Source organism: Capra hircus, chromosome 5 (assembly GCF_001704415.2).
Source record: "Capra hircus breed San Clemente chromosome 5, ASM170441v1, whole genome shotgun sequence".
Taxonomy (NCBI): domain Eukaryota; kingdom Metazoa; phylum Chordata; class Mammalia; order Artiodactyla; family Bovidae; genus Capra; species Capra hircus.
This window is the reverse complement of record NC_030812.1, coordinates 72,673,947-72,689,425: the sequence shown is the minus strand read 5'-3', so window position 1 is coordinate 72,689,425 and position 15,479 is coordinate 72,673,947. Positions and strand designations below refer to the sequence as shown.

At 39.9% G+C, this 15,479-nt stretch overlaps 1 protein-coding gene across 22 annotated transcripts in view; it reads left to right on the top strand.

Moving 5' to 3' along the window:
- The window catches only part of RBFOX2 (RNA binding protein, fox-1 homolog 2), a 293,314-nt gene that overhangs the window by 178,341 nt on the left and 99,494 nt on the right, over nucleotides 1-15,479 (top strand). Inside the window, exon 1 of one of the 22 annotated variants that reach the window (XM_018048252.1) lies at nucleotides 4,126-4,549. The exons of 18 other annotated variants lie outside the window; for them this stretch is intronic. In XM_018048252.1, coding sequence (XP_017903741.1) covers nucleotides 4,505-4,549 — 45 coding nt within the window. In that variant the 5' untranslated portion in view covers nucleotides 4,126-4,504. Of the gene's footprint in view, nucleotides 1-4,125; nucleotides 4,550-15,078; nucleotides 15,324-15,479 lie in introns of those variants that run through there. 3 more of the 22 variants (XM_013964076.2, XM_005680608.3, XM_005680607.3) reach the window with 3 other exon arrangements.

The window sequence follows — 15,479 nt, the reverse complement described above, 5'->3', positions numbered from 1 at the left end:
TCTCCAGTGCATGAAAGTGAAAAGTGAAAGTGAAGATGCTCAGTCGTATCCGACTCTTAGCGACCCCATGGACTATAGCCCACCAGGCTCCTCCGTCCATGGGATTTTCCAGGCAAGAGTAGTGGAGTGGGTTGCCGATAGTATTTAAATCTAAGGGAAGTACCTAGACTGTTTCCTCTGAGGGAGGGACACAGTACTAATTTAAACTGAAAATGTTCACATTTTTTGTTTGTCTTTTAAATCTTTGAAAATGGGAGAAAAATATTGAAACGATGTTCAACTTTGACCCACGCAACAAATCTCTATTAGTAACTAAGGCTCTGTTAGTCTACAGAAAGACTGTATGTCTGGAAAAGAGAGAAGCTTGACTCTTCACCATAACATTTGTAATTTGATCTTTTGTAGTATGCTTTCTTCCTGGTGAAAGATTCACCTTTCTTTCTGTAAGAAATTTTTAGAATTTTTGTTTGACTAAATTATTGGCCTTAAATTACAATTTCAAAAAATCTATAGAAAGAGGTAAGTAAAAGGGCAAGCAAAAGTACAAGGAGTTATAATTCACATATTGAAATATTTTGACATTTTTCCGAAGGGCTCATTGTTTAAACTATACCTAGGTACTGATTGTTTATCATCTAAATCCTCCAGTATTAAATGAGAGCTTATATTTATGTCATCATGTTAGGTAAAGCAAATGTGATAACATTGAGAATATTACTAATTTTTAAAGTTGTTGTTGTTTAGTCGTTAAGTCATGTCCAACTCTTTGTGGTCCCATGGACTGTAGCCTGCTAGGCTCTTCTGTCCATAGGATTTTTCAGGCAGGATTACTGGAGTGGGTTGCCATTCCTTTCTTCAGGGCATCTTCCCAACCCAGGAATTGAACCTGTATCTCCTGCATTGGCAGGTAGATTTTTTTCAGCTGAGCTACCAGGGAAGCCCAGTTTTTAAAGTACTTGTACTCAAAATAAAATCTGCTTTGATTGCCTTAAACTTAAAAAAAGATGAATTATAGAACATTAAATGCTCATTTAAATGTATTTAAACAAATTCAAAGTTTATTTTAAGGTAATAAATGAAAACCACTATCCCACCCCCTAGAGCTTTTGGTTTTGTCCTATGCCTATGTGTGTATATAAATATGAACTATGTATGACATATATTGGTGTGCATGTTAACCAATAAATTATATGTGTATATAAATATATAAAATATAACTTACATGTGAGACACATAAAGCTTGTAAATTACATATATAATTTATTCACAGACACACAGATATATATATATATATATATGCATTTACAAATATGGAACTACAGAATTGTACTGTAACCACTATTCAACAACATAATTTTTCTCACTTAAAAATGTATCAGTCATATCTTTTCACCATGTCCATATAGATCTATCCACAAGAAGAACTTAAAGCTACAGAGATTGATAAGGCCCTCAATAACATATCTGGGGATACTTTCAGGTTGAAATTAGGTTAGTTGTTCCAGAGTTTGAGTTACAGTCTGTCATCTTAAATATAGTACAGTTTGGGAAAAATGCATCTTCTGTGATTAATTCATCAGGTACTGAACTGCGTTATTAACTCATGAAAGTTAAGTTTGTCAGTTGTAGTTCATGGTTAACAATGCCCTCTTCCAGTTTATGAGTATCATTTTCCAGTCTTTATATCAAGGGAATCTTGATACCAGTCATATCAAGAAGGTATAATAGTGATTAAGATGCTAGTTCACCTGTGTTTGTGTGGCCGGTACCACTGTACTGCTGGAGGTGGGACAGCAGAATGGACAGGAAGAAGAAGGATTGGAGGATTATTTGATTTGATTAGAAGGAGAATTTTAGTTTTTATTTGTAATGTTTATTTGTATTTATTTAAACAACATTTTATATATTTATTTGGCTGCACCGGGTCTTAGGTGCGGCACATGAAATCTTCCTTATTCAGTTGCAGTACTTGGAATTATCTATCTTTAGGTGCAGCATGCGAATTCGTTGTGGCATGTGGAATCTAGTTCCCTGATCAGGGATCAAACCCAGGCCCCCTGCATTGGAGGATGGAGTCTTAGCTACTGGATCACCAAGGAAGACCCCAGGGAAAATTTAGTATAAGGTTTTGTTATAGAAACATCCCTTTTGTTATTTCTTTGTTGTTGTTCAGTTGCTAAGTTGTGTCTGACTCTTTGCAGCCCCGTGGACTACAGCACACCAGGCTTCCCTGTCCTTCACTGTCTCCCAGAGTTTGCTCAAACTCATATCCATGGAGTCAATGATGCCATCCAACCATCTCATCCTCTGTCGTCCCCTTCTCCTCCCGCATTCAAACTTTCCCAGCATCAGGGTCTTTTCCAGTGAGTCAGCTCTTTGCATCAGGTGGCCAATGTATTGGAGCTTCAACTACAGCATCAGTCTTTCCAATGAATAATTCAAGTTTGATTTCCTTTAGGATTGACTGGTTTGATCCCCTTGCAGTCCAAGGGACTCTTGGGACAAGTAGAATGTTTGTTACAGGCCAGGCTCAGACAATCTCTGTTAAGAATTGAAGCAGGGTCGCATAGTTTTAGTGGTGAGAAAGTGACACTGTGGAAGTGTTCATTAAGAGCAGCATTTAAAAAATATCATCATCTGAGTGAGAAATTGCTCACGATGTTTAATTTTGGAGCTGTAGCATTGTTTTGCCTTTCGGTTTTACCTGTGTACTTGTCTGTTCTCCCACAAGCTGCAAATTCCTCGACAACAAAACTGTGCCTGTTCATTTCTCCACTGCTTAGCACAATGCCTTGTGTATAATAGGTCAGTAAATTTTTTAATTATACTGGATTGGTTTATTATTGTCCCTTATGTGTAATACACATAGAATCAGTACCAGGAGTGCAAAGATAATCTAGTACATTGCAGTGGTCCACCTGATCTCTAAGAACCGAATTAATGTAAATGCTTAACCAAGATATCTATCTTAAATGTACTAAGGCCATTTTGACTCTTAAAAAGCAGTTTCTCTTGAACAATACTGAAATAAATTGCAGTGACCATAAAAGGAGAAAAACTGCACTGGGGGTGGAATGGACTTGGTAAGACTTAGACTCTTACAAACGCCTCACAGTTGCAGATAATCCTCATGGGTTAATCTTACTAAAACATGTTACAGTATTACTCTCTCTCTAAGACTAGGGAGATCAGAGCCCTCGAAACTAATTTAGAATTATTTATCATTTTGAACTTTTGAATGTTTACCCCAACTAGGGGATTTGTTAGCAATGATAGTTATAAATGTGCCTCTCTTACTGAGCATTTATCTTTACTTTCTGCTCACTCTACATTCAATTTTCTAAGAATTACTTAGCAGTTCCCTGGTTTTACAGGGCCGTTTAGGCTCTGAAAGCCAACTCTTTAACCTGCCCTACATTGTCAGACTGACCAAACACCTGTCTGTGTTTGTTACTGCTTTTAATATCTGTTATAGAAATATGTGTGCACATGTGTGTTTGTATATAATGGTAGGGTGGGTATAGCAGCTTCCTAAAAGGGGAAAAGCAACTGGCTTTTCTGAAAAGACCTTTCCACCCCCACCTTTCTGCAGGCAGCCGCACTTAATCCTTCCATGTTTGACTGGAACAGCTGAGAGAGTCTCTGGCATATCTGAAGGTCTCCAGTGGACTCATGTTGCCTCAGAGTCGGGGCCACCTTCCTCTTTTCTTGTGCTGATCCTGCCAGCTGTCCGAGCTTCTGCTGGAGCCCAGCAGAGGAGATGTTAAATGATACAAAAACATACAATGTCATGAAAGAGCTCCTTTCACTGCCTGTAGCAGTGTGACTTCATTTCTTTCCCATTTCTTTCCACAGCAGAAGGATTTTATACTGTTAATCCTAACACCTGTCTGTGCCGGAGACAGTGAGAAGGGTGTGTGTGTGTGTGTGTGTGTGTATGTGTGTGTACGTGCATGTGCGTGTGCGCAGTCCCCGCCCAAGAAGAAGTAGGGAAATAATACGAGTCCCATTTGCTTTTCCACCTCCTGGATTGGGAGTGTTCCCTCTGACGTATTTAAAGCCTGGAATATATATATCACTTTGGATCCTGGATACCTTGTGCTTCCTACCGTTTTTTGTGCCACTTTAAGGAGCCTACGATCCGTCCTTGGCTGTCATTCTCTACCTCTTGAGTTTCTGGAGAAGTTGTCAGTTTAAAATCAACAGTAACAGCAAACCTCTAGTGTAGTTTTCAGTCTATAGCTAGTAACTCCATTTGGAACTGTCTGCTTTTCCTTGAACATTTCTTTTGTGTAGTGTAGAGTCTTATTGGGGTGGAAGCCTGGGCTGAGCCAAGCTCTTTCCTCGTCATCTGAGTCAACATACTTATCTGTGTAGGCTGGAAGTCAGCCAAGGATTTTTTGGTGTTTCCAGGTTCCTTTGGACAGGACACCCACATCAAACAAGGCAGAAGCTTAAATACTTTCTGTACTGTCTTTATCTGAAGATCTTTTCCTCCTTTGCTATGTATGGTGTATATTGTATGGATTATCAGTATCCTGTTGTCCAGGTAAGCTGAGGGTTATAACTTGTTTTCTAGATAGTGCTTGATTGAAGTGAGAATTTTATGGTGGGATGAAATGCTTATAAGTTTCCTGTCTTCTGACCTGGTACCATTCAGAGCATAGATTTCCCAAAGTTATTTGCTAATTTGCTATAACAGGAAGTTTGATATTTATAGTATTGACGGCTGGGTAGGGAGGTGGTTGCTTTCAGTCCTACAAGTTCTGAAGCTTCAGAGATTCTTATGTGTGTGTGTGTGGCAGGGAGAAGGGTGGTTACCTAACCCACGTGTATGTATGTATGTTTTAAATACTGGGCCTGGCATTATAGTTGTAACATAACTAAGCCACAGTATATATTATAGTAACTTCAGGCTCATTTTGAGTAGACTAGATACACAGATGGCAGTTTCTAACTGTTGCCGTAGTTGTCAGAGAGGTAATATACAGTAGAGGGCGCTCTATCCACACTGAGCATTTTAGATTATTCTATGATATTGCCATTTTAGTTATTTACTTGTTGAAATCCAGAATCATAAAAATTTAGGCCTTTATCAGCCATACTCTTGAATAACTATTTGCCTTTAAGTTAGTAGCAATATAGTGAATGAAGTTGAAGGATTATGGATTCTGATTCAAGCTATAGTATTAAACCTCCATATTCATGTTCAAATAACTTCATTTTTCTTGACTTCACTTTACCTGTATATAAAATAAAGAGATTGAACTAGGTTATTTTTCATATGTTGTAATTCTTTGAAATATTGATTGTGCTGAAAATCTAGACTAGGAAAACAAAAATGGTCGATATAATTAATTCTGAATTATCAGTACTATTTGGTTTCTCAGTTTGGTTTGGTTTGTTTTCATGGCACTTAATTTTTTCTTTCAGACAGCCATTTCTCTAGTAATTAGCTCCTAAGTTGTGGTTTTGACAGAAATGCTTAGGGTTAAAGGAAGTGACAAACCCCAGTTTATCTTATTAGATAGGTTGGGCCTGAAGGCTAAACCAAGCTCTTTTTAATTGGACCTAATGGATAAGCGCTCCAGTGTAAACTCACAGCTCTCGTTCAAGTTGTGAGCTACCAGTGTGGATGTCATGTGGGAGGGGATATGGTTATGTTTCTTTAACTATATTCTAGTGTACTGGTCTCTACCATATGTTTTGTTTTAACTGTATAATCTTCTATGATTTGAGTTAGTCAGATTGAGCAAGTATTTTCCATAATGAGGTTTTAAAGTATTTATATATCTCGTTTATGTGTGAGCTATTTCTCTCCTGGCATAACACAATTGATTGGTCAGTGTAAAAAGTGTCCTGAGGCTAGATTAAAAGCAAAACTTCTCACAAGTAAATAATGATATGCTTTTGAAGACAAACGTCTATGAACAGTACATTTCTGAGACCCAGCTAGTAAAGGAAGGGACTTGTAATAACTATAAGTAATGTAAAAAAAAGAAACTGAAAAGGCAAGAATATTTCTAAAGAAGATTGAGGTGTTTAAAATTTATGAGAAAAATAAATGTAATTTGTAAATAAATTTTTCAATGTAGAAAATTGGCCATTCTCCCCAAAACTAAAAGTGGTAGAATGGATTAAAGGGTTGTTGTTTAGAAATTATGACATATTTGATAGTCTTTATGCTAAAATTATATTCATTTATGATAAAATGAACTTGCCACCCCAAATCTTTTCAGTCATTAAGATTTAGTACTGATAAATGTGGTGCTCAGGATTTAAAACTGCACTTTCCCGACTTTGCTCCATTTATTAGGTCATTCTATCTGAAATTAAGATAGCTTAGAAATGCAGGTAATGGGATACTAAAATTTAAGAGTACACTCTCCACCACATTAGGGAAATTAATGTGATTGGAAACTAAACTTTATGTTGAAGGAGCGTTTCTTAATTCTGTTAGGGTAACAGGTTCTTCCAGTACATTTATAAATGTTGGTGCATTTACGATGGTTGTTTGCTCTCCAAACTCTTATCTCCACTATAGTTATAAAATTTTATTTTTAGCTTCTGTTGTATTCTTGAACTTAGTTAAATCAAAGCTCTTTGTTGCCTGATGCTTGTGGTTCTGTGCCAATGCTTTATGCAATTGGACATTATTGAGGAGGTGATTGAATAGTATTTTTAAAAAATTAAAAGTTTTGCACATGTTTTTTTAGATTAAATTTATAGAATTGCTAATGTGAAGATAATGAAACAAAGTGAATTCTCAGCATAGGGCAATGAAGTATTTTAGATATTTGACCTTTTATTGCTCCTATGATTCATAAAATCATGCCTGTCTTAAGAGTGTGAAATTTTAATTAGTTATTTTATTAGTTATAATTTTTGCAGAACCAAATCTGAGCCAAATCATTTTAAAATACAGGCAGAGTAAGTAGGTAGAGGGTTGCTAGACATGATTTAAAGGATAGTAAGTATGGTCTCCCTGCCCATAAAAACCGATGTGAGAGAATTCCTTGGCGGTCTAGGGGCTTCCGCAGTCACTCAACGGTAGAGAATCTACCTGCAGTGTAGGAGATGCAGGTCCACTTCCTGGGTTGGGAAGATCCCTGGAGAAGAAAACGGCAGCCACCTCCAGTGTTCTTGCTGGGAAAATCCCATGGACAGGGGAGCCTGGCTGGCAGCAGTTCCGTAGGGTCGCCAAGTTGGACATGACTGAACTACTGAACCACACATGCACGCCTGGCAGTCCCGTGATTAGGGCTCCACACTTTCAGTGCCAAGGGTTTGGGTTCAGTCCCTGGTCCAGAAACTAAGATCCCTCAAACCTCACAGCGTGGCCAGATCAGAGGGAAATCTATTTGAGAAACTGTTTTTGAAATTAGTCTTTTGGATTGTACATTTACCGCCTGTGACTGAATGGTTAAAATATAACTTGTTAGGATGGCTACTGTAAAAACAAAGAAAGGAAGAAAAACAGAAAATAACAAGTGTTGACAAGGATGTGGTAAGATTGGAACCCTTGTGCATTTGTTTATAAGAATGTACAGCTACTGTGGAAAACTGTTTGATGGTTCCTAAAAAATAAAAGAATTACCATATCTGTGGTTCTGCCTCTTTAGATTCAGCCGACCACTGATTGTGCACATGTTCAGTAAAAAAAAAAAATCCCCATGTAGGTGAACTTACAGTGGTTCAAACTTGTGTTCTGCAGAGTTCCACTGTATTTAATACCACAGAACCGTATAAATGACTAAGATAGTAAATTCATGTTATGTGATAACTGGTTGCAAGTTAGGGGTTCATCTTTTATCACAGTTTTTCCTGAGGCCACTGTACTTAACCTGCCAATCACCCATTTTGGCAGTGATCGTCAATTTGAGGTGAATAGGGCAGTTGGAGGGAGAAGAAGCAGAGTCTTACATTTGGGGGTTGCAGCTGTGTGTCATGGTTTGAGAGTTTAGGAGAGTAAAGTACAGCTTGAGGATAATAGGCCTCTGGAAGATCGAGAGACAGAAGTGACCTGTTTAATGAATACAGTAGAGAATGCCAAGAGAATGCTGGGGGCTGGATAGAGTGTATAGAGTGAGCTAGACCAAAGACTGCCCGCTTCCCTGTGGGCAGATGACCTTGATGTAGAGGGATATATGCATACACTGTAATTTCTCACTTTGAATTAGTGGAGCACATACCACGTGCCAGATACTATGCCAGGCACAAGGATTTAGTGGTGGAGAAAACCAGCAGAGTCTCCAGTAATTTAGTAGTAGAGACGTGGCATATTTTATTATTGGAAAAACAGTACAGTTCAGTTTTCACAGATTAATCGTGTATTTTCTTGTTAATTTGGTTATTAATAAATATGTTTGTGTCCCATCCCTTTTAGTATTTGTCTAAGAACCATTTCCTTAATCTCTCAGAGAATATAGAGAATGTACATGTAATTTCAGTTGTATATATTTTGGGATAATTTAAAGAGATTTACAGAACATGTTATGCAACTCCAAGTTAATAGTTTATTAAGTTATATTTTTCTAGTTTCTCGGGCCTCACTTATGTCTTAGTGTGTACTACTTGTGATCTTGTTCTAATGGTTTGATTTTGGGGAGACAGGAAATAAATTGAGGACTGTTTGATTTTTATAAGCATTTAAGGTCCAAAGCAGTTGATGTCAAATTTTGCTCTCACCTGTTGTTCTAGAATGAGTTATATATAACTGAACACTGCCTAAGCCAGAGAAAATGAGCTAGGATAGAATACAATTATCTGTAATTTGACATCATTTATATTAAAGGGAATGCTGGGGCAAGTGATATTAAAGCAGTATTGTCTTAGAGATGCTTCTGCAAAGGTATTTATATCTGTTAGGTGTAAATTGTTATTTACACTTAGGATTATGGGTGAGCGGGCTGTGCAGTGAAGAGCTTTTATACTGGCAGGTTTTTATTGTCACAGGAAATGCCATCCCTTTAATGTTGCTTTTCACCTGGGTGTTAGCGGCAGCCTGGGAAAGTATGCCTTCTGGTCAGGGACTCTCAGACCTGGTTTTAGAGCATTGCTGGTATGTGGGTAGGAGGTGGGGAGGTTGCGTCCTGGTCTGGGTAAAATTGTGAGGAGCAAGGTACCTGAAGTCGTGAGTTTTTTGTTTTTTGTTTTTTGTTTTTTTTTTAATCAGTGATTGTTGTTTTGTCTAGAATCTAAACTATTCTAATAAAGTTGAAAATAAGGCCTTTCTCCCATTCTTTCATCTTGTACATCTTCCTTTCCCCTTCAGATTTCTAAAATACTAAAGTAAATTTATAAATTTAAAGATATTTCCAAGTACTCTTTGGGAAGAAAAGATTGCTTTTATATAGTATATTGATAACCACAGAGATGCTTTTTGTTCTTAGGTACCCTGCATGGATATATAAATGGCAAGAGGTAGAAATCAAAGCGTTACACAGTTTGATTTCATCAAACATTCATTCATCTACTAGATATTTAGGTGCTGGGTTAGGAACTGAGTTAAGATTGTGAAACACAGTTCCTACCCTCAGATTGCTCACAGTCTGTTCAGAGTTATACAGGAACAATATGAACTGTGGCTCAGGTGCCAAGGCACAGGGATAAGGGTCCTTAACCCACGTGTGGGTGCGGTTAGGGCAGCAAAGGCTTTTTGGAGCATGGGATGCCTGGAGTGAGAAACAGAAGAGAACGGAGGAGTTGTAGAGGAGCTGACTGCACACGGTGAAGTGTGGCAGGAGCAGAGGAAGGCAGTGCGTGGGGAGAGGGAAAGCAGGGGCTCTGGACAGGTGAGCTGAAGCCACGTTGTATGTGTTAGGTGCCTCCTTAACTGTCGGGATTGTCCCGCTTGTTAGGCTGTGGGCAGTAGTTGAGGATTTTAACCAGGGAAGTGGCATGATGAGATTTCAAGCTCTGGCAGTGGTGAGAGGCCTGCACAGGAAGAGGGGTAGACCAAAGGCAGAGAGCTGGTAGGAGGTTGAATGCAAAATAATAAGGTCAGAGCCAAATTTGTGGTGCCAGGGTGAAAAGAAAGGGCTGATTTCAGAGAGAAATCAAAGAAAGAGATTTCAGAGAGATTTCAGAGAAATCAAAAGGACTTGCATTTGGTTTGGTGTGGTGTCAGGTGAGAGGGAGGAGTCCTGGAAGACCTGGAAGGTCTCCAGACTTTCCATCAGATTTGGGTTTAAATCTTGGTGAAGCTCGCGTGGCTTTGGGCGAGATACTTAGCCTCACCTCATCTTAGTTCCCTCCTCTCTGCAAAGGAGATTAAAGCATCTTTTCCTGAGGATGAAGTGAGCTAGGAATATATGTAGTGTCCTGATAAGAAGCCACCACAGAGTAAGTTTTCAAGAAATGATACCTCTTACCGGTTAGCAAGTTTAACCACATTTCACCAAGTAAGACATGGCAGAGTGAGTCCTAGAATCCAGGACTGGTTATCTCCTTTGTCCATTACTGTGCGCCCCCAGTGCCTGGCACATGATTGACACTAGGATGTTTGCTAAATGAATTATTGATTCCATTTTGAGAATTTAATTTGGACTTTTAAAATAGAGAAATTTGTTGAATATCTAAATGGTAGTAACAGTTGTTCAGTATTTGAATAATTTGGTCTGGAGTTCAGGAGAGATGTCTGGAATGAACATAGCAATGTGGGGGGTCACCAAGGTCAGTGGGTAGTAGCTGAAGCAGTGGAGTGGTCACACCACCCAGAGCAAGCATGTTGGTCAACAGGAGGCCTTGGGAATTAAGAAACACTGCCTAACTTTTTTGAGTTGTGTACCTTTTTGAAAATCTGATGAATACCATAAATCCTCTCTGCACAGAATTGCACATAAGAAAACAGATTTCCACTGGGCTACCTGTGTGAGGAACTATATACTCAGGACCTTGGTTAAGGACCTGTGGTATATAGTTAAAGAGGTCTGAAGATGGCATGTCAAGCAATACCAACATTGAAGGTTGGCAATTAAAGCTATGGTTTTTCCAGTAGTCATGTATGGATTTGAGAATTGGACCATAGAGAAGGCTGAGCACCGAAGAATTAATGCTTTCAAATTGTGGTTCTGGAGAAGACTCTTGAGAGTCCCTTGGACAGCAAGGAGATCAAACCAGTCAATCCTAAAAGAAATCAACCCTAACTGTTCATTGGAAGGACTTATGCTGAAGCTCCACTACTTTGGCCACCTGATTTGAAGAGCTGACTCACTGGAAAAGCCCCTAATGCTGGGAAAGATTGAGGACAGGAGGAGAAGGGGGCAACAGAGGATGAGATGGCTAGATGGCATCTCTGAGTCAATGGACATGATTATGATGAGCAGACTCCGGGAGATAGTGAAGGACGGGGAAACCTGGCGTGCTGCAGTCCACCGCGCCCCGTAGTCAGACAGTACTTAGTGACTGAACACCCAACAGCAGGGGAAGAAGAGTAAGGTGGGGAAGCGAGTGAACAGGGAAGGAGGAGAATCAGGAAGGACTGGTCTCATTTGAAGCTGAGAGTCAAAGTTTCCAAAAGGAGGGAGTGCCAGATGCCAAAGAAGAAGATATAACCTGTCCATTGAATTTGGCCATCCGAGGTCTGTCTCTGGTGACTTTGATAAGATCAATTTCCACTCAGTGTTATGGGGGAAAGGAAGCTAGAGTTCTGAGGATTACATGAAGCCCCTAGGAAACAATGAAGACATTGAGACGACTAGAAGTTCACTTGTTAATTTACCAGATATTTGTTGAGTCCTTGCCATATATTAGGCCCTGTGCTGGAAGCTGAGGGTTGATCCTTGAGGGTGGACATGGTCTCCTCCCTTAGCTGACATTGATTGTCTGTTTGCCTGCCTCCCTCCCCAAACCCCTCCCTCCTGCCCAGAAAATGCCCTGAAATGAGTTTCTCCTTGGAACACCACTGGGCACACTCAGCACCAGGGGACTTCAGGCATGTTGCTGGGTCAGACCCAGGCTGTTCAGTTGCTCTTCTCTCTCGGGCATGAGGGAGCAGGTTGTCCTCTATAACTACAGACTTTAAAGTCAGGGACGCGCATCAGAATAGCCTTGCATTTGTGCACTGCTCACTAGAATCAGTGAGTTTATGAAAATTATTTTAATAGTTTCAAGTTTATTATCTGAGACATAAAATACTGGTCCTACGTGTGGAAAAGAGGCATGAATACCAGACCTAAGGAAACCTATATCCTAAGCTTTTTGCATGTGGGAATTCCTCATTTTTATTAAAAAAAAAAAAATCTCTTGGGGCTTGTTGTCTTTCCATACGTATGAAGGTTTGCAGACTCAAGACAGCTATGGCTTCGTAAGAGTAGCGTGTGTGCGTGTGTGTGCGTGTGTGTGTCTGTGTGTGTCTGTGTGGTGCGGAATGGGGGACTCTGCCTTCTCCGTGCTCCGGGTTTTTGTCCCCTACCCTGTCATGGGCCAGTGGATTCAGAGAATGGTATACAATGATTCTCAGTTTATTTCTTATATTAGAACTGAAAACATAAATAATTATCTCATGAATATGGTTTAGATTTTCCCCAAAGCACACTGCATTGCCCTTGCTCCCAGGGAACTCTTTTCTGCTTCCTTACTTTGTCTTTCCCTAATAGCTCAGTTGGTAAAGAATCCACCTGCAATGCACAGTTTGGTTCCTGGGTCCGGAAGATCCACTGAAGCAGGGATAGGCTACCCACTCCAGTACCCTGGCCTGGAGAATTCCATGGTCTGTAAAGTCCACGGGTTCTCAAAGAGTCGGACACGACTGAGCGGCTCTCACTGTCACTGTCTTTACATTTTTTTGTCTGCATTTTATCTCCAGGTTGACTTTTCAGTCACAGATTCAGAGAATGTAATATGTTCTATCTTCTAGATCATTTCTAAAAATGTTAAATAAGAACAAGTCCAAAACTGATCCATCCCTTTTCTCTTAATGTTGTTTTTCCTAATGTTAAAAGATCCCTTTCTTTTGTATGTATTTCTTTACACATATACTAAAAGTATTCAAGTATCTGTAACGTGCCCAGAATAGTGCCTGGCGTGTTGTAGGCACTCAGTAAATAGCTGTGACTGTGCCAGGCTCTTCAGGTGATTTGGTAGTTTCTGTGTTTTCCGAGTTGTTAAAATGGTCACTAATTTGGATGGGAGCGTAGTGTTGCGGAGCTGCACGTGTCTGAGTGACTAGCGCTTTATGATGATGTTATATTGGCAGTGTGCCAACCAGCACTGTTATATGTACATTGCTTTTAAAGCCTGACTATATATTTTGCCAAATAATCCTCATTGAGACAGAAAAAACTTAATGTATTCTCCATGTGATTTGTGATTTTTAATTTTGATTTTTTTTATGCATTTATATTAAAAGTAGGAAGCTTAACTTTGGAATTAATCTCTTTGCCCTTCAGGTAATCTATTAGAGGTTATAACATAAATATAGCATAACTTAAAATACAAAATAAAAAACAATATAGAATCTTATTTATTAGAATACTAAAAAAATAGAAATTGTTACTGTTATGAGACAAACACCATGAACTCATCAAACATTCACATAGATTATTTGAATATTTAATAATAGAAAGTAGGGAAGTAGGAAGATTATGACATTTATATTCAGGGGTCAAAGACTTTTCCAAGATCACTTATAAAAGGCAGAATTAGGACTCTGACCAGGGCTTCTGAACTGAATCACACCTCTGATGCTTTTTTTCCACTATGGCTTTTTACTGTGTGTGTGTGTGTCCAGTCTCTCAGTTGTGCGACCCCCACAGACTATAGCCCTCCAGGCTCCTCTGTCCATGGAATTTTCCTGGCAAGAGTACTGAAATGGGTTGCCATTTCCTCCTCCAGGCAATCTTCCCCAACTCGGGGAGGGAACCCACATCTCCAGCATCTCCTGCGTTGGCAGGCAGATGCTTTACCACTAAGCCACCTTAGTGAAAGTTGTTCAGTCGTGTGCAACTCTTTGCAACTCCATGGACTGTCGGCTACCAGGCTTCTCAGCAGACAGTCCATAGAGTTTTTCAGGCAAGAGTACTGGAGTGGGTTGCCATCCCGACCCAGGGATCAAACCCGGGTCTCCCGCATTGCGGGCAGATGCTTTACCATCTGAGCCACAGGGAAGCCCTTTAATAAAACCTGATTTTCTACTAAGAGAACTTAAAAGAAACTCTTATATTTAATAAATATTCTCCCATGTCTCCTGTATCTCTAGCACTGTATAGTAACAATAACTAGTAATAGCAATGAAACAGTTGTCCAATGTGTATAACAAAGGTTTACATTTTTCACTAGAGGCTGAGTTGCAGAAGGCTGAGAAACACAAAAGGTGAATTCTCAGTTAACCAGGATTTGTAATGAAGCTGGAGGCCTTGAACAGTCAAATTAGTATCCACCCTACGTTTCATAAGCCATCGTGTTTGTAGACACCTTTTTCAGAATCCCCAGGTTTTTTACAGTGGAAAAAATATGCACTTAAATTACCTCCCTTCTCTCTTTTGGTTCTTTGAAGTCTTTAGGCTGATTTAGGACAAGCAGGTTCTTGCATATTTCCATTCCTTGAAAACCTTCCAGTCAACTGTCATTGAGCAGCTTTTCTCATCTTTTATTAAATCCACTGCATCTATAAACTATACATCTGTGGAAATGTTTTTAAAAAAATAATTTCTTTCTTATTTCATATTATCAGATATTCTTAGATGGAACATTTTAAATCTGTACTAACTATGGTAAGCTGCCCTGAATACTTCCTGTGCTATATAATTAATGCCACCATCGCAGAATCTCACTCCTTAAAATATGCCTGCACATGGCGCCTGCCCTTGCCTCTCTCCCCCTCCTTCCCTCCTCTCCTCACGCGCACACGCGCGCGCATACACACACACACACACATACACACACATACACACACGCGTGCGCAAAGCACACACCAAACTGCCATTCTCCAGCAGGCCTGTTTCTGGAGTTGGGAGATGTCAGCCAGCCAGGAGGGGGTGGGGGGAGGAGGAAGAGGTGGGGCTCTACTCTGATTAATTACCTTAGGCATTCAGGGGTGGGGCTTCCTTCAGCCATCTGCCTGAGATATGGGAGGGAGCTGGAGAAGGAAGGAGGGGGAGAGACTGCCAGAGAGGAAGAGAAAAGAAAGGAAGAAACACTAGAAAGAAAAAGGAAGGAAAACGAGATAAAGGGAGAACAATCACCAGCTCTTAACAAGCTAGACTGGGGGGGGGAGGGGGGTGGAAAGAAAGCCGTGGAAGGTGTCCCCCCCAGCGCAACTGCTCTGAGTGTTCATCATCTATTCCCTTTGGTTTATGGAGAAAAAGAAAATGGTAACTCAGGTAAGATCTGTGTTTGCTCCGTTCGTTTCTTTTCTCATTTCCGAGATCTAAAAAGAGCTATGCGGGTGGGGCAGAATCACCAGAGTTTTAATTATTATTGTCTTTTTAGAAAGGGTCAAAATTACTATTATCAGCTGGAAAGCTAGTCTGTGCCTG